At 44.7% G+C, this 27,692-nt stretch overlaps 2 protein-coding genes across 53 annotated transcripts in view; one reads left to right on the forward strand and one right to left on the reverse strand.

Moving 5' to 3' along the window:
• SLC6A6 (solute carrier family 6 member 6) overlaps nucleotides 1-21,302 on the forward strand; it is an 86,572-nt gene extending 65,270 nt beyond the window's left edge. For 49 of the 50 annotated variants that reach the window (XM_046899913.1, XM_040646237.2, XM_040646238.2 and 46 more), the window contains 8 exons: nucleotides 1,808-1,911; nucleotides 2,025-2,149; nucleotides 6,369-6,481; nucleotides 9,300-9,437; nucleotides 10,439-10,541; nucleotides 11,476-11,576; nucleotides 12,171-12,341; nucleotides 14,104-21,302. In XM_046899913.1, coding sequence (XP_046755869.1) covers nucleotides 1,808-1,911; nucleotides 2,025-2,149; nucleotides 6,369-6,481; nucleotides 9,300-9,437; nucleotides 10,439-10,541; nucleotides 11,476-11,576; nucleotides 12,171-12,341; nucleotides 14,104-14,244 — 996 coding nt within the window. In that variant the 3' untranslated portion in view covers nucleotides 14,245-21,302. The remainder of the gene's footprint in view (nucleotides 1-1,807; nucleotides 1,912-2,024; nucleotides 2,150-6,368; nucleotides 6,482-9,299; nucleotides 9,438-10,438; nucleotides 10,542-11,475; nucleotides 11,577-12,170; nucleotides 12,342-14,103) is intronic. The other variant, NM_001397468.1, reaches the window with a different exon arrangement.
• A 1,574-nt stretch (nucleotides 21,303-22,876) lies between these two features.
• Nucleotides 22,877-27,692, reverse strand: part of GRIP2 (glutamate receptor interacting protein 2) — a 216,375-nt gene continuing 211,559 nt past the window's right edge. For all 3 annotated transcript variants that reach the window (XM_025154653.3, XM_040646724.1, XM_025154655.3), the window contains exons 23-24: nucleotides 27,515-27,661; nucleotides 22,877-25,001 (exon numbers count right to left, since the gene is read on the reverse strand). In XM_025154653.3, the coding sequence (XP_025010421.1) occupies nucleotides 24,813-25,001; nucleotides 27,515-27,661 (336 nt within the window). In that variant the 3' untranslated portion in view covers nucleotides 22,877-24,812. The remainder of the gene's footprint in view (nucleotides 25,002-27,514; nucleotides 27,662-27,692) is intronic.

Raw genomic sequence — 27,692 nt, forward strand, 5'->3', positions numbered from 1 at the left:
CAGTCTTTTGAGGTCCAGATATAACATGAACATTAATGCTGGGTTGTATTTTCCAGAGATCTGCTTGAGAAGGCACTTGTTATATGTGTTAATGCATCTTTTCGTATGTGTGTGCGTGTGTGCCTGTGTATTTTTTTGTGTGTCAAAGGACTCTGAGGCTGTAAACTCTGTCCTGTTATATACAATCTCAGCTTTCTTGTTGGTAAGGTAAGGGAGATGCATTTTTTTAATGAGCATAGTCTAGTTTCAAAGGAGAGAAACGTGAGCTTCACAGATGGAGCAACAAACAGCAACTGTGAGTACCAGTGTCACCTTAGTACCTACTGCTCTGAAGGAGGAGATTGGGAAAGACGTGAATGAAGTAATACGATAAGGTGGAGAAAAATGCATTCTGAGGGTCAGAGAAGATAGTTTGCCTTGGTGAGTGGCAGCTAGACTTACTCCATTTTTATAGGATATGAAGGTAAAGAGTCTGTGCTCACAAAGGACAAGTATGGGGACATTTCAGCACAGCAGCCTATAGGGGTCATGTGAGAAATGCAAAAAAATAACCTAAAGACAAAGCAATACTCCTGCCCCTAACCAAAAACAGAAAACTAGGAATCCTTGAAATCATTGAAGTGATTATCACAGTGAGACAGCATAATGTCTTTCCTTGCTATTTCTTTCTACTGAGTATTTGGTTAAAACAAAACTCCAATGGTAGGTAAATAACTGAAGTAGGAAAAGTGTAATTGAAAGAAATGCTGTAGAAGTTTGTTTCATTCTCTAATCTTGCCCTCTGTGTAAGATCCCTTGTTTATAGGAGACATTATATTTTATGAATGCATCATCTTTTATGGGACTCTATCATTTTTACAATCTACTATTAGCCTTAAACCTAGAGTATTAGCTGATAATGTAAAAGAGATTTGTGCAAGCTGGCAGGTCCCCTCCCTCAGTCTACCACAAGCATCATCTCCAAGGAGATACCACCAGACAGGAGGGTGCTGGAAAGCAGTGGTGGGGGGGAGAAAATAAGGGTTACAGTCTTCATTCTTACTTATTCCGTTTCTTTGGTGGTTTCTACTGATGTTAGCAGGCTTGCATTTGCAGAAAGAAGTGAACAGATGTAATTCACTGGATGCATTTTGATGTCCTCCTATGTATCTACTAAGTTAGTTCATATTGTAATGTTATTTAATTCTGTATATGTTTTTAAACTATAACCAGAAGAAAGAATCGTGGGACCGAGGTCAGATACGCATCTTATACAGTGCATTGTATTTTGCTTGTTTTCCCCCCACCCCTGTGGCTTTTTATCTTGCATTTCAACAGTTACAAAAACAGCTAGAAAATTAAGAAAATAAACAAAGTAAAAGAAAGTGTTTCTCAAGCTTTTCACATCCTCGGTTTAGTCACTGTCAGCTGATTCTAATTGAAACGAGTTAAAACAGAAACGAGCAGTTTTATAAATACTTCTGCATTTCCTATTGCTCTGAAGCACAGTTTTTGTTGCACCAACAGGAAGGATCAGCTGAATGACTAAGAGATCAGAAATACGAAGCTTCTCTGGGGAGAGAATATTGGAACTGTTGAAGAGTGATGTTCTTATGGGCTGTGATGCTAACGATTCTCTTTTCCTTTCGAAAGCCAAGTTTGCAAATGTGATGTTCTCTTCTCTTCCCCTCCCTCCCTGATCCCATAGCTATCACCCTCATTGGAATCAATTATTTTGTTGATATTGTATAGTTTGAACTGTGCGTTTGTGTTGAGGGTTGCAATGCAGCAGTGCTGTTAGTAATAGTCTTTCTGTCTTTCCCTTTAGGTCTGGATAGATGCAGGGACACAAATCTTCTTCTCATATGCAATCTGCTTAGGAGCAATGACTTCCCTGGGGAGCTACAACAAGTACAAATACAACTGCTATAGGCAAGTGTCCATCTAAGGGGGTTTAGTGTTTTAGCTAAATGATGTAAATAAAGTAGGGACAATGGGTTAATTTTTTTTTAATTAACTTGCTCCATGACATATGTGTGACTTAGGGACTGTTTGCTGCTGGGATGCCTGAACAGTGGTACCAGTTTTGTGTCTGGCTTCGCAATTTTTTCCGTCCTGGGCTTCATGGCACAAGAGCAAGGGGTGAACATTGCTGATGTGGCAGAGTCAGGTACGATGGTATTGGTGGCAGTGGTGGTGGGCACTGCCGCCTAGCGTGTGAGCAAAGTTCTGCAGACTCAATCAGCTAACATCTAAGCAATAAAAACAGAACAAGATTTCCCATGATCTCCAGAACAATAAGCACACTGTTGATTTGGGCTTCCATCGAGGGCAGTGATGGTTAGTGGGGTTGTATTAATTACTCTCTTGATTAACAGAGCAGTGAGTACATTTCCTAGAATGTTCTGATCCATTTGAGTTGAGATCATAGGTACGATAACCACACCATTATCTAGGGTCCAAAATATCATTGACTCAAAAATGTATTCCATCCTTCTTTTCAGACTACCTTTATTTTCATTCAAATGCAAGTAGCCAGTAGCGATGCATTTTTCATAGCTTGCTTTCGCTTGCTCACAGCAGTGGGAGTATTATCTTGGCCTTTGGAAGGGACATACATGCATATATTCCTGAGTCTCACTGAAAGGCAGAGAAACTGGAGAGCTCCCTCTCCTGCATTCTGTGGATCACGCCATCCACAGGAACTCTAGCTGTCTCAGTCCTGCACTTGTCCTCTGTAGCTCCAGGATGAGGTTGATATAACTGTGAGAAGTTCTTTCTGAAACTGGGTGTACACTTTTATTCTTCCCTTATTTCAGAAGTGTTCTTCCCATTAATGTTCAGCCACACACGTGCAGCTGAAGGAGGCTGAATCCCCACAGCCTGTGACATTTGTGACAGATGACATTTTTTCCCCATGCATGTCTTGTCTGTGAGGGCAGGTGTAGCAATGTATCTGCACACAGCACAGGCAGGTTAGATGGGAATTACAACTCAAATATAATGAATCAGGCCTCAACAGCCGTGATGCAATCTTAAAGCTAATCGGATTCAAATAACAGTAATGTCATCTGAGTGCACTTTTGACATTTCTTTCTGATTCTTTTTTTTTTTTTCCTTCTTCTTTCAATTTTAATTCTCCTGCATAGTACTGAAAGCTTTTCTCTGGAAGCATGCTCTTATGAAGAAAAATTCAATAGATCTCTTAATCGTATGACTCCAGGAGTTCAGTCTCTAAGAAAAAATATCTCAGTTCACAAAAGCAAATGAGAAAGTAATGGCATTGGTGGCACCACTGGATTCTTGGGTGGCTGCAATTGGCCAACCTCATGCGAGTGCAATTAGTTAACGCTTTTGGCCACAGTGCTTATTTTGATCCCGAGTTGATTGCTTTGTTTGAAAACAGGAAGCAAGGGAATAATCCTATTGAATGAATCATAAATAGCACGATTTTCTTTTTAATATCGAGATGGATCCGTTCCAAGAGTAGCATTTTGAAATAGTTGCATGTGGTTGTACTTTTTTTTTTCTGGTCAATCTTTATGCTAATTTTGATTTAATTAAATCTCCGATAAGCAGGCAGCGATGTTCCTGTTGCTTGGCATTTTTAAGAATTAAACAATTTTATAGCAGCACTGCATTCTTAACTAATTTTTTTTTAATGCAAATTGACTGTCAAACTTCGTGTTTACATAGCATTTTTCAAAGAAGATTGGTATGATAATCCCAATTTTGTAGCTGAGACAACGAGGGCACTGACTGGCTTCTAAACTTCACTTTTGGTTTCTGGCTTATTTTTGTGTTGATTTCTTGAGGTTTTCTAGTTCATTTCAGTCCAGCCCTAGTTGCTGGTGGCCAGGCATTGCAACCACCTCAGCAGTTCAGTGAGTTGTCCATCATCTCTGGCTGAGGTTTGGCTAAATCGTAAGCCACGTTTTTACGTGATAGTAAGCATTACTAAAATTATCCAAACCACTTCCCATGGCCTTCTTTGCTGCCTTCCTCAGCAGAGCTCTGGTGTGGAGCTGCTGCAGACCAGTTCGTCCCGCTGGGACACATACAGGGCCTGGAGGAAGCCCCCATCCAGGAGCTGGGGCTGACTTCTCAGAGCAGAGACGTTCAGCAGGTGGTTCAGCCTCTTTTTTGGACCTTTTCTTTTTTGATTCCTCATGACACGAGGTCAGAACCACTCCCTGGGGTCAGAAAAAAGGTGAGCAGAGGCACCGCTGTTCAGTTTTAGCACTGGGGAGAGGATACTTCCACAGTGGCAGTGCCTGCTGCTTGCCCTCATCTCTGCCCGGAGTGTTAAGTCCCCTGTGGCCTGTGCACGACCCTGCTTATTTCTTTGTTTGCCCTCCTGCCATCCAGGGAACATCAATAAATTTGCTAGCAGAAGAAGCTCAGGGCCACATTTTTTTTCTACCTGTGCCAAATTCAGCCTTGTAGCAGTGTTCCCAGCACACCCTGTAATCAGCAAGGGGTGGCTCCTGCTGGCTTCCACTGGCTTTAATAGGCTTACACCAGAGTTAAATTAAACCCCCTTCGGCTTCCCAATGAAGTCAGGCCTTTAATAAATAACATCTGATTTTAAAGGGAGAAAGCAAAGCATTGCAGGCACAAAAATATCATAGTGAGTCCAGTTTAAATTATACTGCGCTTCTGTTTGACTGAAAGAAATACTTCACCACACATACAATAACATAAAAGCTGCAAGAGGGATTAGGGCAGTTGTTACTTGACTGTAGTGCAGTACAGGGACACTTCTAATGGCCAAAGCATACAGAATTGCAGCAGGTTTTGAGGAGAGCAGTTTTACATCTGTCTCATCAATTGCACACACAACTGCAAATGTCATCTAGTAGCAGTTCTGCCCGAGGGAGGACCTCCTGTAGCCACTGAGTTGGGGGAAAAATACAACTCTCCCCCCAAATTTGATACATTCACCATTTTTTGGTATCTTTTGTCTCATAAAATCTTAGCAGTGTTTCATTTTAAATAAAATTAGTTGCTTGATTGTTGGCTAATTTGTATTTATTTCTGTGCAAATATTTTTCGATGACTTAAAGTTTTCCTTAGTTTGAGAAAAAAAATCATCTTTTTTTACCTCTTTCTCTTGCTTTTTCCATCTCTCTTGTTGGAAAGGAAAAGTGGGAGGTAGGAAGAGCAGTCTTAGAGATTTTTCTGTACAGGTCAGAGATCAGAGTTCTATCCCCACACTGCAGCAGTTAAAAAATAAATCATTTATACCTTTGAAAATTACTTAAATCCTCTTCAAAATTGGAAAGTGTTAATCTTCAAGGCTTCTTAAAGCTGAGTCAGGTATTTCTGCGTTTAATCTGCATTTAAATCTGCCCTCAAATTCAGTTTCTGTGGCCAATTTGAGAGCTCGCCATAAATGCCTGCTTCCCCATGTTCCTGTCTCCCACTTGGAGAGGGCTCCTTCTCTCTCAGTAGAGGCTCTCCCAAGCCATAGCTGATAGCACACAGCTCCAGGCCATTTCTTTGCAGATCAGCATGTGAGAGCACTGCACGTATGCTCGGTGTGTGAGTGTGAGTGGTCCACAGTGCAGCAAGAGCCAGGCTAGGAATGAGCACTCAACCAAAAGCGTTCGGTTTCCAGGGCAGAACAGCCAGGCTCTCGTCCCAACCCCCTGGCGACCCCAGACTGTTGCAACCCAACCTACATCTGTGGGTCATGTTGCTCATACTCAGTGTCACTATGGCAGGTCTGCCTAAGCTGGCCGGGTGACATTGCAGGACTCCTAACTGCAGAAGGCATTTGTTTCAGGGACCCCAGCTGACAGAACTAGGACTAGCCTGATCAGTGCAGCAGTAAAGGTTTGCAGAAGCAAAGGAGCTGTCTCTGAGAGTGCAAACCCCGCTCTAAAAAGCTGGTTTTGGAAGTTGTGTCCAGAGTGAGGCAGTGGTTGCCTTAGCGAAGGCCCCTGGGAATGGTTGGAGCAGAGTCCCTTCCCTGCATACAAAAGGGTTTCATCATCATCACCTTCATCATGACCACGTGGGCTAGCTGTGGGGTTCTGCCATTCCCCTGGGTCACCCCTTCTCCCCCCAACCCCAAAACTGACCTGTGTCCCTGTGGGCAGGTGTAGGAACACCTCCATTACCGGCATGTTTGAGACAGATGTTAAAACTGGCGATCAGTTAGCAATGCCTCGGGGGTTGGCCTATGGTTTCTGCTGTAGTCATGTGTGCTTCGTTTTCAGATAAAAGAGCCAAACTGTTTCACTTCTGGTATTTCCAGCCGCGTTTGGATTTATCTGAATGGAACCAGGCATTCCTGCATTTGAGTGTGCTACCTATACCAAAGAGCTGGCACTTACTGTTTCTCTTCCCTTCCCCTCCCCCTTTCCTATTTTCTCTTTCTCTAGGTCCAGGCCTGGCCTTCATTGCCTACCCAAAAGCTGTGTCCATGATGCCACTGCCCACCTTTTGGGCAATCCTTTTTTTTATTATGCTTCTGTTGCTTGGACTGGATAGCCAGGTCAGTACGATGGGTAAGAGGTGCATGGCTTCTCGTCTCAGTGCTGACTGGGCAAAGCCAGTTATACTGGCATGAATTGTAGAGGAGAATTCCTCTAACGCTGCCTGTGAGGGATTCATCTGTGTTGTTTTTTGATGCAGGGGCTATGTGTGATAGATCTGTAGCTGTTGACTGATAGTCAAGCATGATGTTGCTTAGCAAGTCTTTGTCATCAGGAGCTGGCAGAGTGCAAGAGGGACATTATCCCTTACCTAAATATCAGTGCAGTCTGTCCCCAGCATACCAGCATTTTCATTATGTTGCAGTATCTTCCTGCTTTGGAGAAGAACTTACTGAGTTTAGGAATTTAGAATCATTTGGTTTGGATGGGACCCTTAAGTGACATCTGGTCCAACCCCCCTGCAATGAACAGGGGCACCTACAGCTACATCAGGTGCTCAGAGCCCATCCAGCCTGACCTTGGCAGTCTCCATGGACTACCATCTCTCTGGGCAGTCTGTGCCAGTGCCTCACTGCCCTTATCGCAAAAAACTTCTTCCTTATATCCAAGAAGACTGCAATTTGCTCCACAGAGTATTCTGTGCCCTTGCGATCACCTGCAGTTAGTATACACCGCCATTAAAATGCTTTGTAAGAATTAATAGCTTCATGGAGTACTGACTTCAAAGGTTACCAAGAGCCAGAAAACCTCCTCTAACTGCAGTGTCATCACGAGGCACGAAAAGCACAGAATGTCTCCCTGTATCCATGGTGGCTTCACAACCAGTCAGAGGGCAAAACCACCACATTTTTCAGAGGTCTTCTGCTCAGAGGTGCCAAGCAGCTTGGGATCCTGCTGACTTTCACGTCATACACATCAGTGTGCATTCAGTGTCTCTGAATGGTACAGAAAGCTTCCAGTGTACTAATTGCATAGCACGCACTGTTATTAATTAGTGACCATGAAAAGTCAGAAAGTTTAGTGCAAGAAGTTATGTTACTTTTCTCACCGGTTGCTTATAGGAATGTTGAACTAAATTTCACAAGTGAGCTTGTAAATCATTTCTAGATGGTTCACTCCAAGGAAGTATATGTGGCAAAGGATTATGCAGTAACTACACATACAAATTGCTGAAGTTTTCAGGGCAACAGACAGCTTTCTGCACTCAGATGGAAAACAACTGAGATTACAAAAACTCAATTGTTGAGGGTGAAATGTTTATTTGTCCTCTCTTGTACGAAGATAAATATTTAAATAGATTTTTAGCCAGTTGTTCTCTCTCACAGTTTTGATACTCTGGCCCAAATTGCTATTTACATTTTAATCTTTGAACTCCGGTGAGCAACTTTCAATCACTGCAAAGTGAATTTACAAGTTCCCAGTGCTGTGGTTCAGCAAGCCTGTGCTTATGCAAATTGGAAGCTGTCTGGTAATTTTAAAAAGCTCTTCAGTGCGTACAGTGATTAAAACTAATTGGAGCGCTTAATTTCTCTCCTCCACCCCTCTGGTTTGTTGTTTTTTTAGAGTGCAGTCAAGCAGGTTTCTGGAATGCCAGAGCAGGTTAAGATCAAATCAGACCAAAGGGTTATGTTTAGGAGGAAAAGCAGTTTTCAGAAGTCACAACAAGGCAGGAGGCTACAAAATCGAGTGGAGTCATTGCTGGACAACTGTGTTGTCAAAAAGATGTTTCAGCTCGCGGTCAAAGAGGGAGAGTTGTTGTAAGGCACTTCTGGGCTGTGTAAAAGGAAAGAGATACTGGGTAGGAGAAGGTATCTGTTCTTGACAGGATGATATTTCATAGACTCCCTGTGAGAAACGGTTGGGTTTAAGATGATGTATCCACTCAAAATGAAGACCCTTTCTACAGGGGCAGCCATGGTTGTCCATGGTATCCTCGTGCCTTCACTGCTCTTCCTGCTTTTGTACCTTGCCAGGTGGAAAGTGCTGCACGATCTCTGTGGATTTCCTTATGAGGAGTCCAGCAGTTACCGTTCTCAGTGGGTGAAATGCATCTGGTTTTCAGTAAACTTTGAACTTTTATTCAAATCTGGTTATTTGGTTAACTTGGGTTACAAACCTCACGTGTGATTTTCAAATGGCAAGTCAGTACAAAAGCTGGTTAGATTTTAGCTAACCTTTTCAGGGCTTTGTTTTTGTTTTACCTGTGCAAACAGCTTACCAAGCCTTTGTGTGGGAACTGTACCAAGAGTTCCATCGTGGTTGATGAAGTGCCCCAGAGCCTCATCCAGAAGAACTCTGCTCACCAGTTCAGAAAAGACAAGTTCAGACAAGAGGGGCTGCTGGTTCACAACAAAGCCTGCTTTCCCTTGGCTAGATTTGCTGTAGCAAATTCAGGAGTAGAACTATATCCAACTGTGGAATTAATCTAAATAGTACCTGTGAGGTTTTCTGGCACATCAAAAAAAAACAAAGACTGATGGGTAGCTGGGGCAGCCTGGGCTTTTAGAGTGTTTTCTCTGTGCCTCTCTACCAGCATGCCTTGCGTATTCATCTGGAACAGCCACAACATAAAAGCCACAGAAGTGCCTTCCTGTCATCAAATTAAGTTCCTTTATCCTTGTGGCTTGCATCCACAAAGCCCCTTTAGTAGTTTGCAGGGATTCTAGGAAACAGACATCAATTCTGAAAGCTTGTTCCAAACTGAAAACTTCCCCCAGCCTTTAACCTTTAGGTTACAAAGAAATAGCTGCTGTTTTCTGCGGCATTTTGCCACAGACTGATGTTGAAGTGTTGCTGTGGAACATTTAATCATGAGCTAGGATAGAATGCATGGCGGATGATTGTTAAGTCGCTTCTTTCTGTTGTTTCCCCCTTTAGTTTGTTGAAGTTGAAGGACAGATCACGTCATTAGTTGATCTGCACCCATCCTTCCTAAGGAAGGGTTACCGACGGGAAATCTTCATCGCTATAGTATGTTTCCTTAGCTATCTTCTGGGACTAACTATGGTGACTGAGGTATGTAACAGCATTGCTGGAAATTGCTTAAATTGCCTTTTTTTTTTTTTTTTTAAAGCCATTTTTAGATCTGCTTTAGCTGTGAATCAGAATTAGCCACTCAGGGGAATGACACTCTATAAGTCTACAGAGCTTCTTCCATCCCTAGATCTGAGGAATGGAGTAATGAGTTCTCATTAATTTCATTCTGATCTAGGGTTCTAATCAGCATGAGTATGAATATTAACAATAGGCTCTAAATGATGAAACACATGGAGAACCTTCAGTAGAGCAAATTAAGAACCCATTCAGTGCACGCAGGGAAAAATAGACTTTGTCTTAGTTCAACTGATTTGAATCAATTAAATATTCTTGAATTGATTCTATTATAAATAATAATATGTTCCAGTAGCCGCTCTGTTGTGTTCCTTATCTTCAAAATAAAATCTTTTAAAAACAACTGGAAGAAGACAATTGTGGGAATTGGAATAGCACCTGTAACAGAGATGCCTAACAAGCTTCCTTTTTCAAGTACAAGTTCAGGCATACGCAGTTCATATTCAGAGTAGTAAGAGGAGGAGTGGAGCAGCACAGCGTAAACAAATAGAGTTAGAAAGGAAAAGATTTCAATGAAAAAATGTCCTTTCACTCAGAGTGTAAATGCAGACCCCCTCTGATGCCATTTTTAGTGCCTTTGATGTGTTAATGTTAAAAGACCTACTGTTTCTTTACGTCACTTGTTCCTATAAATGACCATCCTAAAATACTTTTAAGAAGGAAAGACTTAAGTGTCTCAGTAGATTATACTAAGTGGCTTAATTCTGTTTGATGATCATCTTGTTTAGAATGTTTCCTATAGTAAACAGCACATACCCTGGGGAAGGTAATGCCACTTTCTTGCTATTTCTGCTTGTTAGGCAGCAGTCAGTAAGGTCTGCTGGAAGATTTTACTGGCAGCTGGGCTTGAAGTATTCAGATCTTTTTCCTGATGGATCCTAATGCACTGTGTCTCTCTGTTACAGGGTGGCATGTATGTTTTTCAACTCTTTGACTACTATGCAGCTAGTGGTGTATGCCTTTTGTGGGTTGCATTCTTTGAATGTATTGCTGTAGCCTGGGTTTATGGTAAGTCAGAACCCTTTCACCTGGTGCTTCGGGATGAGTTAGTGACAGTGTTGACAGCCAAACATTTAATCATCAGCCATCCCAGAATCACCTTCCCAGCAGCAGAGACAATGCCATTAACATAAATTTGCACTGACCACTTAGAGACAAATGTGCACCTGGGAGGAAGCCAGCCTTCAGTGTTTTTCCACACGAAAATGAATGTTTTTTTCATTGCTAATTAATAAAGGCACAATTAAGCATTTATATGTGTTATGTTTAGAGAGCAAAGTTGAAAGTCTGGCCAGCCATGAAAATTTGTGCTCATCTCTGAGAGTTTTGTTTCAAAGCAGCCGATGTCTGCAAAGGCCAAGCCAGCCAAATAGAAAATACAAAAAGAAAGCTGACAGAAAAGTATATTCTGTCCCCTAATTTTTAGGTGATGCTGAGTACCAAAGTCTGAAAGCAGCCTTCATTGCTGCCTGAGATTGTAGTTTAGGAATGATCAGCGTTTATCAGTGGTTGTTTCCCTGATTCTTCATATACTCCATCTTCTTAAGCAAGCAGAACAAGCCAAGCTTTCATTTTACGCCAGTCCAATTTCTGTGGAAGGAGGGTAGACCATTTGCTGTTGTGTTCTTCCTGCAGCGATCCCTCTGGCAAGTTCAGTGAGACTTTGTGGAGAGGAGTATGATTATGGCAGGGACAGGAGGGATTAGCATTGCACTCCTGCATCTAAATAATGAGTGTGTGGGAGGAGAGACCTCCCCCAGCCTTTGAGCTTCTGAGGGAGAAAATCTTCTTGAACTTCACAGCTGTGGTAATTTGGGCAATACATCTGACACCCTTGTTTTAAAATACCCCCTGGGGGCCAAGAAAGGCAGCTGTAATTCTACAGTTCTTACGTGGCTTTTATTTGTTCAGTTCTGATCAAGATACTCACTGTCCAATACAGGCGCTGATAATATTTATGATGCCATTGAGGATATGATTGGATACAGACCTGGTCCCTGGATGAAATGGAGCTGGATTGTGATCACACCAGTTCTTTGTGTGGTGAGTGCTATCCTAGGCTGATGGGGCAGCTTTAAGCCCCCTCCCATTGCTTCTCTTTAAGTGAAGTCTGTAATGTTGAGAGACCAATTTACAGAGCTGCTGGAGGCTTGGTATCTTCTCAGACATTGTCTGTTAGTGTGACTGCCCATGCAAATTGTGTATTACATTTGTGACACACACAGTTCACTCCAAAGAGCGTTACTTTGAGTAATAGAACTATGAGTCCCAGGGCAGGACTGCCAGTCTGAGGCAGACACTCAGTGTGGATTATTTCATTTGCTGGGAAGGACATTCCAAGTAAGCTCCTTGCAATGTTCAGCAAGTGTTTGAGCTTACAAAGAGGACAGGCGATGTACCACAGCTGTTCAGCACCATCACTTAACAGTCTATTACCAAGCAAAGGTTTACTTATGAGCAGATGTAGATGCTATTATAATAATTTAAATGGAAGAATAATGTCCCCATTCATTTAAAACATATATGTGTTGACTCTGCTTCTTGCTGCCTGTCTTCCTTAGGACCAGTGATAGGATCAGAGCCCTGCTGCTTTGAACCCTTTTTGAGACTCATTTAATTCTCATTTCTCTCCCACAGGGGTGCTTTATCTTTTCTTTGGCCAAGTACAAACCACTGACCTACAACAAGGTCTACACATACCCTGAGTGGGCAATCGGCCTGGGATGGGTTCTTGCCCTTTCCTCCATGATCTGCATCCCTATGGTGATGGTCATCCGCATCATACGGTCAGACGGGTCGCTCATTGAGGTAAGAGAAACCACCACCCCCTTAAAGTCAGAAACTGCCTTGCACACAAGAGAGTGAATTCAGAGCTGAGCTGCCTTTGAGGCTCTAGGCAGGTTCTTTGCACTTGACTTCTGCTTTGAGCAATGTGCTTTAACATTAAAACACATTCTTTGGAAAAGAGAAGTTGCTTGAGGTAGCCCTCACTTCTTACTAAAAGAAGGAGCGCTACTTGTAGGGAAAATAGGCCACAACATGCTTTTGTTCCTCACTAGTTTGATAAGTTGGACTATAACATGACCAAATACACAGCCTTTTTGCACAGTCTGTATAGAAGAGGAAGGGAGCTTTAAATTGCTCTGTTCTACGCAAAATGAGCACAACGTTTGGAAACCTGCCACCTTGTCCAGGTAGGGCAAAGTTGGATGCCTCCCCTGCAGTGAATGCAGATAAGACTGTTAAAGATCACCTGTCCTTTTGGCAAACACAAAGGTTTCTGGCCTCAAACAAACACCAGGTGATTTTACTTGCCTCCCACTTCTGCAGTTTCTAGCTAGGGAAGCTGTTGCCTCCATGTGCAGACAAGCACTCAGTCTGAGGTGCTTCTCAGTCCTAGGTCTCTCTTCTCCTGCCCATGGGGAAAGGAAATACCATCCTAAAAATCAGTGAGAAAACAGAGAGAAATACCTGGATCAAACCCAGCTGTCTGAGAGCTCTCTTAATTCCAGGGAAATATGGATCCATCTATGGACTGTGTGGCTCTCAAGCATGGCTTTTGCTTTGGTTGACTGAATGCAAGTCAAACCTTCCTGACAGTGTGCTTCACATTTTAGGTTGCTTTGGGTTGTTGAGTTTTTTTTTTTTTGTTTGATTGTTTTTAATTCTTAATGAGTCAAATCGAAACACTGGATCAAGATTTTTCTCATCTTTGGAAAACCGGGGTTCAGAGTCAGACTTGTCAGTGCAGATTCTCTCAGGTTCAGATATACAGGCAAACTCTTGCCTTTCACATTTCAGCACCAGTTCTCCTGTTGTTTTTGTTTTTTTTCTTTTCCTGTGGAAAGTTTTTAGAGACTGTGCAAACATGAAGCTTAGCATTTCTCTTCCTAAGGTTGCAGATTAGTTTTATTTATGCCTAATGAGGTGGTCTTGAATGCAGCCCAGGGTATTCTTGGAGGAGAAAGTGGGACGCTTAGAAAAACAAACAAAAAACAGAATAGAATAAGAAAGGAACATTTCCCAGGGCACAAGCACTTGAATTTGTTTTCCTCCCAGTGCTAATGGCCTTTTTCAGCTGTGGCCAGAGCATTTTCATGTGTCTATTTTCTTGACTACTTTGTCACCCATCTACTGAGAGACAAGTCTAAAAGTAGCCAAAGCACTCTTCAAAGACCATGTTAGGAAAGAGAAGAGAGTAAACACTGCTCAGATGCCATTTCGTTCTTCCTTTGTGAACTGAGATGTAGGAGAGAAGTTGCCACTTGGCAATGAAAGGCGGCCTAAAAAGCGGAGTTGTTTCTAAATGAGGAAGGAGAACAGGCGTAACTTGAGCAGCAGCTGCAGCACTGAAAGCCCTAAGTGTTGTATAATGCTGTGAATGCCCTCATGACTTGCCAGGCTCCACAGCTGAGCAAGTCTCCAACATGATACTACTGCACAGCCCTTGCAGAGCCCTGCACGTCTGACAGCCCCGTGCTTGATTTGCCACATCCTCCTTTCTTCACAGGGAAGGCATGTGGACTGTGCGATCTCTCAACCTTTGCTTTTCTTTTTCCCTTTCTTTCAGAGGATAAAAGCAGTGGCTGCCCCCAAGGAAGTGAATCGGTGGTCCAAAGAAACAGAGAGTGGCACTCCCTTCTGCCCCAATGGAACTTCGAATGGCGGATTGATCAAGCCAACTCATATCATTGTGGAAACCATGATGTGAGCTCTCTCTGTGAGAGGATAAACCTGCTTTAACTGCCGTTTACTAACCATAGATTCTCATAGGACCAGGTTTACAGAGCTTTATATTTGCACTAGGATTTATTTTTATTTCTCACAGAGAAAGTTATTTTTTGTGTGTGTGTTTTTTTTTTTTTAATATTTTGTAAGGTAATCACAGCAGATGTCTCTCTGTAGAGGGAGAGCATTCATATCAGACTAGACATATTACAGGAATTTACTATTATTGTTTTTTTTTAAATATATATATCTTTATCTCTAAGCGTTATACACCTTACCACTTGAATTGATTGTCTTGCCAGCAATATATTCAAGTCTCAGAAAGCAATTTTAGGTGCTGGTGTGGTTGGGAGCAGGGTAACCTACAGAACACACAAAAGGCGCTCTGTTGAGAGATATGAGAAAAAAAAAAAACAACAACAAAACAAAACACAAAGATGCTGTTTCAAGAGAATTTTCAAAGGTGTAGTATTTCCACCCTCTGGTTCAATTGTGGTAAACGACAGGCTTCAGGGTCACATGAGGGAAAAGGGTGCACTTATGTTTAGCACAGTCCCTGAATAGAGATAGCAGCGGGCAGCTGGAGCAGGGTGTGTGAGGGGGCAGAGCTGGGTGTGCAGAGCCTTGCAGCCCTTCCCTGCAGGCACAGTGCTGGGATCCAGGCGTGCAAACAAGAGGAGGGCTTGAGGAAGGTGTTTGCAGGACTTGGCCCTGCTCACTCTTTTATTGTTATTTTTTGTTTAGGTGAAGTGCCTGCTGCTTGTGCATGAGTGGGTGGGCTGAGCACCTGCTCTTTAGTGTTCCAGCAAAGGAGATTTTAGCAGAGGTGTCACTGGGATAAGCTTGAATTCTGCAGCCTGTCCCCCAGTGAGCAGCACAAAGCAGCACCTGTGATCCCGGTGCTTCAGGTGTTTGCCCACTCATTCGTTTGCGTGTTAACTATTGGACTTTGTTTGGGGCATAAGCACTGTTTATAACCTTGTTAATAATAGCAGTGATGAAGATAATAATATCAGCCAGCAAACAGGTGCTTTTCATCCACGTATCTCGAGAATGCTTTGCTAGGTTTGATAGCCAGGATTCTCTTTATTTATTTATTTGGAGGAATTAGATACTGTTGGGGGAACAGATGGAAGGACTGTGCCTCTTAAAGCAGCAGGGGATCCGGTGTGTGCTAACTGCTGAGTCACAGCCTGAGCCACTGATTGAGCACCTGGGGAAAGGACCCGGTCAGCCCTGGGAGCACAGGTGAAGGCAATTCAGCTGTGTGACCAGAAGGGGTGGAGCCTGGCTGCACCTCTCTTAGACCTCATTTAAGTGCTGACTGCCCTTCTAGAAGGATCTCTGGTTGGAGATTCCTCCTTTGTGGAGCCTTTTCTGCAATCCTAGGTCTTCAGATATGGGTGAGCACCTTTTCCTTTTCTATTGTAACACTGTTCTATCCATGCTGGTCCCTTTGCTGTTACACTCCTGTATTGCTCTTCCACTGCGTTGCTCTTTCTGATGGTAACAGCTGGGTTTTCTATCTGCTTGCCCACCGTTAGGTTAGATGGTAATATCTTTTTTGAGGGCGGCAGATATTTCTAAAGCCTGTGGATATGTCTGCTAAAGAAACAGGACTTAGGGGACTTTTGAGTTAGAGGAAACGTAACATTGTAGTGCTTTGTATTTATTTGGTCCAAAGGGATTGCGTACCATTCCAGGTTGAGCTGAGGAATAAGGAATGCACTGCTGGGAGGAGTGTGGCAGTGGGGGTGCAGCAGCTTTGCTGGGTGCTGCTTTGTGTGGGCCGGGGGGGTGCTGCCATGGGGGGCTGCTCCCTGAAGGCTGTCCAAGGCGTGGACAGAAGTCTTCTTTTGTTCTGTTTTAAACTTGAGCAGGTTGTGCTGGGAACAGATTCTCTGGCAAAACTCAGCCTTTTCTTGTGGGCATTGTATTTTGAGGGAGAGTTTTTTGTTCTCATGATACCCCGATATTAGGCTATCCAAAGGTATCTAGAGGAAATAACTTGACAACGGCAGAGCTTCTATCTGTTGATTTTGCTGTCAGCTTAGTCTGTTGGGGCAGATGTTGTCATTGAAACAGGAACATATCCAGTTTGAAACATTCCTACGCAGAAGGTTTGATTTGTTTTCTCACGTCCCACAGACTAACTGGCCACAGCAGCACACTTGTTGAATAACTTGTTGGTATTACTGTAAAAGAAAAAGGGTGATTTAAAGTTAAGAGATGGACCAAAAGCAAAACAAGATTTTTTTTTTCTAGTTTTAATTTGTACATATTTTTACATCAAATGGCTGAGCAGCAACAAAACCAGCCATGTCAACATTGCTTTTGTTTTCTTTTTCTGGTTGCTGTATTACAAGAGTTATAAAGGAAACTTTTCCACAGCTGGCGATGGCAAACACCTTGATTTCAGCTGCAGGGCAGTGGTGACTGCCATCCCAACAGCAGGAATCCCATTGAGCCAGGAGGCTTCTGGCTGGAATTTGCCATCAGATGTGTGTAGAGTAAGGAAGCATGCATACAGCTGTTTTTGTTTTTTAATCTTTTAACCATCAAAGACAAGGAAATGCGATCACAGATAACTCTTTCAGTGAGATTCAACATGGACCCTTGTTTTTGAGTTACGATTAGTGTCTGCAGCACGCAGGCATGCTTGCCTGGGTTAAGATTGAAGCAGAAGGTTTGGGGGGTGGGGGGGGTGGGAGTCTAAATTAATGGTTTATGTGAGCGCAGATGAAACACTGATGCTTAATTTATATTTTATTTTCTTGGTATGTTGTCATACGGCTGCGTATGAGATTTGTTTGCACATCAGGTTTGTAGTATAGAGCTGAGATAAGCTTCAGGTAGGACAAAAATGGTTTGACTACATTGAAAATGTCTGGCGAGTCAGTTAGCCATCTCCCACTTGTGGAGAGCATCTCTTGTGCTGAAAACCAGAGGGTCAATACTACACCTTTAAAAGTGCAACAACCAGAGAACCAGAACCCAGCCCCATTTTGATGTGAACTTGTGCCATTCAAATCAGTCGCTTCCATGTACCACGTGAAAGAGTCTTGCACGTATGCAACAACCTCATTGAAGTGTTCTCCAAGTACACTGCTCTGGCCCTGCTGTGCTTGTCAGCCTGACTGCAAGGGAGGACTGGGGCTCACAGAGGGCTAAGAAACGCTTCTGGAAAACAGTTCCCTTCTCCCCCTCCAAAATGATTCTTTCTGTTTTAATGGGGTTTGAGTTCCAATGAGGATGTGCACATTTTAAAGTGTTTTTTACCTGACGTTTTTTATCGGGTTTCTGAACTTTTCTTGTTGATAAATTTGCATTTCAACGTGATCCTCTGCCGAAATTATTAAAAACGAATTTTTAAGTCTGTGTTTCCTACCTATTTATGATTGCAAATACAATTGATTTCTTGTTCCTAATTGTTTAAACACTTGTGACTTATTTTAACTGTTTTTTGTAAATGAGGAACTCTATACTGAGTTATCATGGCTAGTCGTAAGTGAACTGGTTTGGATACTGATTAAAATTAAGTGTGGGTTTTGACATGAGATCTTTAGGATGAGAGCATTGAATGTAAAAAAAAGAACGAAACAAAAGCACACCTTTCGTATCCCACACGCCTTTATTGCTCAGCTCCTGTGGGATTGGAACCAGCACATTTCCAGCAGCATTCCTTCCCAGCTGAGCTGAGAGTGGGAGGTGGCAGAACTGCAAATAACATTTGCACCATGAGACTGTCTGAGTTGTTCCTAATCTTTCTCAGTTTTCCAAACGTCTGTTGTAGTTCACCTGTGACTTGTTATGATCTTACTGAATGGGCATCTATTGTAAGGGACTTTACCAGTATTCTGTATTTTGGTATTTAAACAATATGATTTCATAAATAGAACTGGTTTTTATTACTATTATTGTTGTTGCTACTGTTGTCATTTACCTTTTCATCTATAGCTTTCCTTTTCATCTGGTCCAAACAGATCCATGCATTTAGAAAAGTCTTCTTTGAAGTGTGAATAGTAGGTCCACCATGGATTTGTTCTTGTGTTGTAAATGGAAATATCAAAGCATAGCAGCTGTATTTACCATCTTAAACAATGCTGGTGTTCAACCTGCAGTAGCAATGCAGCTCAGGAGTGAAGAGTTGGGTGAAATCAGTCCTGGAGCAGCAAAGCTGATTGCCACTGCTGTTCTTGGGGGGAGGAGGAAAGAGAAAAAGGTGGTGCAGCCTTATGGTTGGTGTAACACACACAAAAAATAAACCCACACATCTGCAGAACCTTTTTTTGCCACTGTCAGGGTAGCGTCTTCTGCGGCAGTTTGCAGTCTGCTGTGCATCCACCTTTCTCAACTGCAGGTGTTCCTGTTCCTCTTCTCTGTCTCAGCATTAGAACAGTTCAGACAGCTCTGAAGACACATGGACATTTCCATTCAATAGGCTTTTTACGAGTCTCCTCCAGGTTTGCTTTTATTTGCCAAGGAGACTTGCAGTTTTGGTGAGGCTGTGCTTGTCACACTGGGGTTCAAAGCTCCCACTTTGTGCCAATGGCAGAATTCCATCGGTGGGAGACTTGAACCCTCTGTATAACTGATTATTGGCTTCCACATCTGTGGTCATTGCAGCATCGCGTGTGGAGGCATAGTGTATATAGAATGTTAAATAAGCTGTGTATTGAATGGAGTGGACGAGTTAGCTAAGCAGCTCAAGTATACTTGGAAGAAAGATGACCCTGAAATCATTTCCAGAAGGTTCAATGCAAGTTGCTCACTTTGAGTAACAGATTAAAAAAAAAAAAGCCTGTGCTTACATAGACCAATAGATGAAATCTTCCACCCTTATAAGCATGCACACGAGTGGGGACATTGCCTCCATTCCAAGGCTGCAAATTATGCATATGACTTTCCAAGCTATTGGAATGGGAACTGAGAAGGTTTAGGCACAGCTTTCCTAGAAAGTGCTGACCTCCAGGGCATCCAAATGGACTTAGCTAAACTGAGATACTGAAAGGGAGATGCAATGCCAAAATGCCGGGCCTTGGCCCTGCCGAGGAATGCTTGAGGTCGGACTCCTGGCTCCGTGTAAGTCCAGCACGGCTCCTGCTGCGGGAGGTGGGAGTGCTGAGGGCTCAGGCAGCTGCCTTGGACTTGTTTCCTCCAAAATCAGCATCCAAAGCTTTGTGGTTAGGATTAACATTTAATTGTGTATTTGTATATTTGCATGAGCAAAGGTCGGGAACTGTCAGAACCTAAATAGCTCCTTTTTACTACTTGTGATCAAAGATGAGCGTAAGAAAGAAAGTTCTCAGTGGAGAAACCAATGACCAGAAGCAGACCCTCCACCCCCAAGCTCCATAATTCGGTCACAGAAGGTGATCCATTGGTATCAGTGGTTAATTTGAGCTTGCTGGAGGATTTGCTTGAGAACTACTTCTGGCATAGGCAGCCTGAGCCCCAGCTGGAGATCTGCCTCTTTCCCAGAGCGTGCCTCTCCCATCCCCAAAAGCAGCTGCTCCTGCACAGTGATTCTCTGCTTCTTTAAAAAGTAATAAAAATCTGAACTTGTTCATTTCTATTCGAAAAGTAAACAGAGGAAATCACTTTTTGCATGCTTCTCCCAGCTGCGAACTGTTGATTTCAACTTACCCACATCCTAAAGGTTAAAAAAAAAAAACCAACAAAACTTCAGATGCGATTTGACCAAAAAAAAAAAAGGGATTTCTTAAGTTGAAGCCCTTCAGAAAACAAATAACCATTCCCACATCCCCAATAGAGGTGAAGAAGTTTGATTGGTTTGATTGCAGGGTTTGCCATTGGAAGAGAGCCTGACCCTGCTGGCTATTGAATGACAGCCCAGACACGTCCTCCTTTGTTTTGTGGCTTTGTCCTAATTGGAAATAAACTGTAAAACTGTCAGAGTGTAATTGCTGCATGCTTTACACAGTTCTGTGCTTTAGGAGCAAAGTGAATTAGAAACAGTTTAGAAAGGGGAGAGAGTGTGGAGGTTTCCTCCCTGTGTTGCAGCTCTGCGGCACAGCGCTGCTGCCTGTGTAGCCATGGAGCACGGCCAGCCTTACATGGAGCAGCTCTCTGTGCTTGGAGTTATTGGGGAAAAGTGGGGGGGAAAAGGTGGGAAATCATTTAAAACAGTGCAATTTGGTTGCGCTGAGGAGCTGTGCATGTGTGCTTTGTGTGCGTACAGGGGAAGGCTTTGGTCCCGTAGCATAGTACATGTTAGCATGATATACATGGTTTCTAAATCTCTTGCATCTACTTCTGCAGTTGAGATGTGAAAAAAAGATTTGTTGTTATTATTTAAAGGAATAAATAAAAAAGAACAGTAGCAAACTCGTGTTGAGAGGCCAATAAGGCCTCTGGGGCACATCCAGGAGGTGGCATTGCTCCTGGCCCACAGGGCACTGAGGTCTCTCAGCACCGCAGCATCCCAGTACTGTTCTGAAGTGCTCGTTGTTCAATAGGCTGTTGTTTTCCCAGTGTGATGTGGTGGCTGTTACCTGATAACGTTGCCCGGGGACGTCATGTTGTGAGAGGTGGTCCGTCTCCTTCGATGTATTTGGCTGAAAAACAGTGGTGTTTTTGGGTTTTTTTTGCTTTGTTATTTAAATTCCTACCAACTGTGACTGCAGTACGGTGATGAGGAGCACATGCAGGGAGGGCCGGTGATGATAACTTCCTCCAAATGGCATCTGAACTTCTTAAGAAAAAAAGACAAATATTTTTAAAACGTTTTAAAACTGTGTGTGTGCGTATGTATGTGTGGGTCTGTATGTATGTATGCGTGGGTGAGTGCGCCAAGATGGAATATTTGTATTGGAAAATCCTCCTGGAGTGTAATTTAATCCTATGACCCCCCCCCAGCCTTTGTGTATATGGTCAGTGTGTGTTTGTATTTTGCAGTTTCTGTTCTGCTTTTTAGATAAATGAAATGTATATGGATATTTTTAAGTCATCTTTGCTTTTTTTTTTAGATGAGTTTGTAATCACCTTATAACGGAAAATAAAACTTTCCTTTATAAACCAGCTGTGCTCACTGATGCTTTCGATCTCTGAGCATCTCAGCTCTGCCTTTAAGCCCGTTATTCGCTGTGTTAATTCACTCGCAGACACACGGAGCGGTGTGAAGGTATGGAAATGGTGCCTGTTTTTCTGTCCAGTTTTCCTTCTGTATGGTGTGGTCACACATATGCAGGGTCACAAGGTAAGGGGGTCAGGTGCAGAAAAGCCCAATGAGAAGGGAAAAACAACAACAGAGATGATAAATTCATTTTCCAGGTGCATGGGATTTGTCATTTAAAGGGCTCTGATGGCCCCTTCAGTTGGGCAAATGAAAGTTAAACTGGAATTGCATTTCCCTAAGCCGTGCTTGGAGGGGGGGAAAGGAAGCACAGGTCATTTGGTTGATGTTTTTGAGGAAGCAGAATGGCGAACTGCACAGCTTTGTGGTGAGGATCACTGCAGATGCTCCAACTGCCCCATGGCCGTGGTCAGGAGCTGAGGGCGTGGACTGTGTCCGGCAGACCCCCAGCCAGGCTTCCCCACTGCATCTTGAAGCTTTTTGGTTGTTTTGAGGGGGGAGATTGCTTGGTTTTGACTTGGTGTTGCATTACTGTTTTGCTGGGTGAGAGTTGAGGTCTTTGTGTGAGGGCACAGCCTGCAATGCCTGGGCGGAGCAGCCCAGTACTGGTACAGACACTGCCATGTGTATCAGATATAGAATGACCAACCAGAAGTCCTGCAGCACCACACCTGGCTGCTGAAGGGCTCCATGCTCCGGCCATGGGTGGCTGTGACCTACCCTGACGTGCTCTGGGTCCCTTGGCTGAGGCCTGCAGGGTGCCACTAGCAGGCAGCTCCCTGCTCACCCATGTGCCCGGGCAGCACTGAGCTGCCCTTTTCCCTCTGTGCGAGGCAGAGCCCCGTGGTCACGTTGCATGGGTGCACGTTCAACCTGACATCGCCCCGGTGCCCAGGCTGGCGCCGAGCGGCTTTGGCACGGCCTCAGTGCCAGACATGTGAAGGGCTCTGCTTGGCAGCCCGTGCCCCGAGGACAGCCAGAGATGACCGATAAGGCTTGTTTACATGGCAATGATTCCCCAGCTCTAACCAGAAGCGTTTCAGTGCCCCAACTCCGAAAATTCCTGTGCTACCCACTTGGGGGTGAAGGGTTGCAAAACACAGCGCACCCTTTGCTTGCCAGTGGGCAGCAGTTCCTTAGGGCTGTATGTAGGGAACGCAGAGCCTGCACTGCATGTGCTGGAAGCGTAGCAGGGGTTCCTTAATCCCTCTGTAAGCAAAGGGAAGAAAGTCTCCCCATAAGGACGCGAGCCCTCCCAGTGGCTTTGTGGCAGTCATCTCTTCAGACACCTGGATAATTTGACTCCTGTGGTGCGGCACCCCACTGGCTCAAGTTGTGCCAGGGGAGATTCAGGTTGGACATCAGGGAAAATCTTCTCTCTAAGAGTGGTCAGGTGCTGGAATGGGCTGCCCAAGGAGGTGGTGGAGTCACTGAGCCTGGAGGTGCTCGGGAAACATCTAAATGTTGTACTGAGGGACACTGAGTGGGTGATACTGGTGAGAGGCAGACCCACAACAAGTGCATTTCATTTGTTTTTATTTAATTAAAAAAAAAAGTCAAAGTCATTGCAATGCCATTTAAATACAGAGATTTACAAATAGGTCCAAAACAGGACTAAAATATTCTTTGAAATGCTGTACTTTTAAATATTGTGCTTTCATAGATACATAAGAAAATCAGCATATAAAAATACTTTACAAGGAATACACTCTAATATATGGATAAAAATACACATTTAAGTAATGCATTTCATCTTCATATCATTCAAAATGCATAGGAAGGGATACAAGGACCAAGTTTTTCTTCCTTTTTTTTTTTTTAAAGCCTTTAATAAAAGTCTTCATTAAAAACCTATGAGAAGCCCCAGCGAGCTTCCACTGTTCAGAATATTGCATATAAAAACACTTTCGGCTGCACTGTCAATGCTCCACAGTATCAGTTATGGCACATTATCTAGTTGTGGCAGCAATGGTATGGGATATTGCATACTCGAAGAGAAAATGGCTACACCGACAAGTAGCTGGATGGGGCTGGACAGGCCTCAAAGAAACACCCCAATACGCTGCACTATCGTGGAGGGACAGAGCTGCAAAGTGGGGATGGATGCAGGAGTGAGTCTTGGCTCAGCAAAATGAGGAACATGCTGCGTACAGCCCTATGGCACCCAAACACAGCACTGGTAGGGGGTGGTGATAGAGGAAATGAAATGGTGAGTGGGGGCAGTGGTCAGCAGGGCTGCAGCCCCCAACCATGCAAGTTCCTCACCTCTATCACACCACCACACCTGAGCCTTCATGGGCAAAGCAATGCCAGGGTGCCAGGATGCTAAGATCATCATAAAGTGCTAAGACATGGAACACAGAGTGCAGCTCACATCTGCCACAGGATGAACTCATGGCAAAGAGAGGAGGAGGAGCCCACAGCCACATTTTGACTGTGTCTCCAGCTGATGGGGAAGATGATACCTCAACTGCCTCCTCCCCATGGCCTGGGGATACATGGGGGTGGGAGGGACGAGCAGGGGCACCATGCTTGGAAAGCCATGGGAAAGCCAACAACAGGCAATGGGGTTGACACAGCAAAGCCACCTGGGCACTGCTAGTGCAGGTGGGAACAGGGGACCCACAACCTCTAACAAGGGGCTTCTCATGTCACTGCCTGGTGGGGGACAACAAGGTTCTATTAATTCAAAACATCAGCCACCCTGGATAACAACATTTCAGCTTTTTACTTGCATTATCTCCATAAAAACCATATTCTCCATCTGAAAAACAACAGCTAGGGAATCGAGCAGGCATTTAGGGTCTTCAGCCTCGGGCACAGCCTTCTGCTCTGTCACAGCTGCTGTATAGCACAGACAGCCACACTGCTGATGGCGAGACGAGGTGCCCTGGGTAGTGGGCACGGGGCTCAGCCAGCCCTGCTGGGGCAGCATGGAATTTCTGAACAAGAACTGCACCTAGACACCATCAAGTACATCTTGAACTGTCTTTCAAACAGGACCCTCCGTAGCCTGACAGCAGGAGAGAAAGGGACTGCAGGAATCAATTTATCAGGAGTGTTTGGAGGGTGGAACAGGGTACAACAGAAAAGGAATGGCATTTCAATCTTGCTGCATGTGATAAACAGAGCAAACAAGGATAACAATAGCACCATGTGTGTTTGGAGGATGGCCAAGGCCTGAAGAGCGAGGAGGTGCTGGGGCAGGACCCGGTGCACCCCAATGCACTGGGGATGCAACAGCTCACCTCAGCCCAAGAAATGCACATCCACCTTCATCCTTCCCAGCAGCGTTGGGTGGGCTACAGGTGACAGCTCACTGAAGACCCACCTCCCCCCCCTTGGAGCTGATGATACACACAGCGTTTACAAATACCAGTGCAAAAAAACAGGAAGAACACCCCAAATACCACAATGGCTCAGCAGAGGCCCCAGGCATCGTCCGCTGCGGCTGCTCACACTGTCTGGATGCTCGCCTTGACCTCGGCGCAGGCTGCCTGTGCCAGCAGCTCCCTCTTCCCCTCTGGGGGAGCGTTGGCAGCCAAAGGGTTTCGGCTGATCACCAGGTCCAGCTTGTCTCCAGCCTCTGAGATCAAGGGGACAGTCAGACAGCAGTCAAAGTCTCTTGTTCGGACGCGATTTACCTGTCGGGATGGATTTAGGATGTGCCATAGGGAGGAACAACAGAAACACCACATTTGTTAGTCAGAAAACACAAGGCTGGTGCTAAACCCACACCTGTGAAAACACACAGCGCCTGGGGGGACACTGACTGAGGGGTCACAGTGGAGCAGAGCATGGGCCCCCCTTGGAGCTGGGCATGTCCTGCCTTAGCTGAAGAAGGGCTCCATAACTGGTAAAGGAAAGGGGAAAAAGCCCGGATCAGGCAGAAATCCTGACCCCTGCAGTCTAGGAGAGTATTCCACCCTTTGAACTCTACAGGGCTCAAAAATCAATTCTCTAGTTCAAATCTGTGGGAGAAAGGTTGCTGTATGACTTCTTTGCCATCATAGCTTTTACCGGCCTTAAATCTGTGATGTGGGGTATTCAGCACCTAGAAAACAAACACAACACAGACCCTGAGGCTTCAAACTACCATTTTCCAGCTCAGCAGGCAGTAAATCAGGACTACACTGAATAGTTCCTGCTTCTCACACCATTTACATCTTTCATTTTGGAGGAGTCCGGATGCATTTCACATGGGCTCAGAAGGCGGCTGCGGAAGCTGCAAATCCTCTCGGCAGGATTCAGCAGTGAAAGCACTTTTCCTGCTCACTTGAGCATCTTGAAGCATGTTTCTAGGCTGGGTCACCTGCAGGAGCCATCCCAGCTCTCCTGCCTACAGCTCCCAGAGCGCCTGGGCTCAGTGCCACGACAGCCCCAGGATGGAGAAGGCTGGCAAATAGCATGGGGAGGGGAAGCAGGGAAGGGAGAAAGGAATTTCCCACCCACCTTTGGAGCGAACATAACCCCTGAGGCCAGGCGTTGATTCCTTCTCAGGATAAGGGCTGGATGAGTCCATGCAACCCTTGCATCCAAAGCCCTTTCCCAGGATTAATGCATGCCCATGGAGCTAGGCTCTGTGATAGCAGCAGTGTCACCCTGCCCTAGCTGGCAGCTACGCAGCCAAACTCAGTACTGCTTACAGATGAGTGACCAGGGACAATTTCCAGGTAGCACACAGACAAGGAGAAATAAGCCATGAGCTTGCTTTGCCTTTGTTCCATGCTGGCTGGGCAGCTCCAGTGCAGAAAAGCCATTAGTACAAGGCCGTGCTCTGGGTAATCCATCAGTCAAGAGGCAGAGGGTCCTTCGCAGGGACAACGTGTTTTGAGGCCTTCAGCGTTGGAACTTGCTTGCAGACCCATCATCATGCCCGTAACCATGAAGCATCCTCAGCAGCGCATCGCCGTGCTTCTTGCTGGGATTTGCCTGTACCAGGTCTGCAATCCCTCCTCCATCACTGCTGCACACGTCAACGCAATGGCAACTGCCCTGTCCTCTTGTAGGTAGAAGCCGTGCGGCACAGCATGTGGGAAGGGGAGGGGGGGGTCTCAGAAGTTTCTGCTCTGCTCTGTTTGGGATTTCGGGCACACCTCCCAGAGCACTTGGCACTCGCAAAGGCCGACACATCCAACATTCAACAGAAAGGCAGCCTACAGCCTAATTAGCTTCTTGTTCATTCTTGCACCATCTTTTATTTGAATCCGAAAAGGAATAATTGTATAGCAGCCAACTGGCTAGAGATCATAACAAGCTTAAACAAGGTTCCCCACAGCGCTGCCAGCTCTTCGGTTACCTGCTGTACATAATATATTGGCTCTGATCCTGCTGCTAACAGCCCCCGCCTAGAAAGGAGCAAAACTAAACATCTTTCTGAGTGCTTCCAAATACGGTCACAATATCTGCATTTCCAAATGGTGGCAATTTTTCCATCAAAGCCACACTTTCTCATTTGAGTCTATTTGAGTCGTTCCAAAGCAAAGCTTGTTATTTTTCATCCGTATAAAGTTCCTTTCCGAACTCCAGAATGCCCCGTGCTCCCACTGTCCCTCTGGCAGGCAGATAGGCTCAAGTTACCTTTATTTGACCAGACTTTTCATCCTGTTCCTGTGTCAGTTGTTTCAGATCGAGTGCCTTTCGAAGGATAATATCCACGAAAAACACTTTGCTTGAAGGACGGCTGGCTCTTAGAAAACTTGTAGTTGTCAAAGGCATGCACAGAACTTCATGAACACTGCTTAACTCCGCGGGGGGGTTCACGAGAACACATATTGGTCCACACAGTCTAAGTTTGTCCAAAAATCACCCTCTTTCATGATAGGAAAAGGATCGAGGGTGAAGAGGGAAAGCGACACGGCTTTTTGGTTGGTTTGGTTGTGAGCTGCCCGAGCTCACAAAGACAGCACTGGGCCAGCTGTGTGTGGAGGTGCTCCCTGGGCTGGGTGTCAGCTAGGGGAACCAGCTTTGCTACCTAGAGATTTCTTATACAAAACACAGGTCTCATTGAGAGTTAGGCAGTAGGTGCTCACCTAGTTGGCTAACTATTACCTTTCATTAAAGTTAGTGCTGTCATGGATGGGTCTCACTTCTCTCTTCCTCTCAGCCACTCATTCACTCCGTCCCAGCCTCCAGAACTGCATTTTGCATTTATTACCTGAAGCACTCTGTCATATGGCTTGAGGCCACACTGATCTGCTGGCCCATCCGGACGGACCATATTTACATAGACACCTTTTTCTAGCAGGCCATCCGACACACTGAATCCAAAGTCTTCACTCTCTGGGTCTTTGTGAAGCGTCATCTGGAGGGGGCAGAAGCAGAAAGCACACATT

Source organism: Gallus gallus, chromosome 12, assembly GCF_016699485.2.
Source record: "Gallus gallus isolate bGalGal1 chromosome 12, bGalGal1.mat.broiler.GRCg7b, whole genome shotgun sequence".
Taxonomy (NCBI): domain Eukaryota; kingdom Metazoa; phylum Chordata; class Aves; order Galliformes; family Phasianidae; genus Gallus; species Gallus gallus.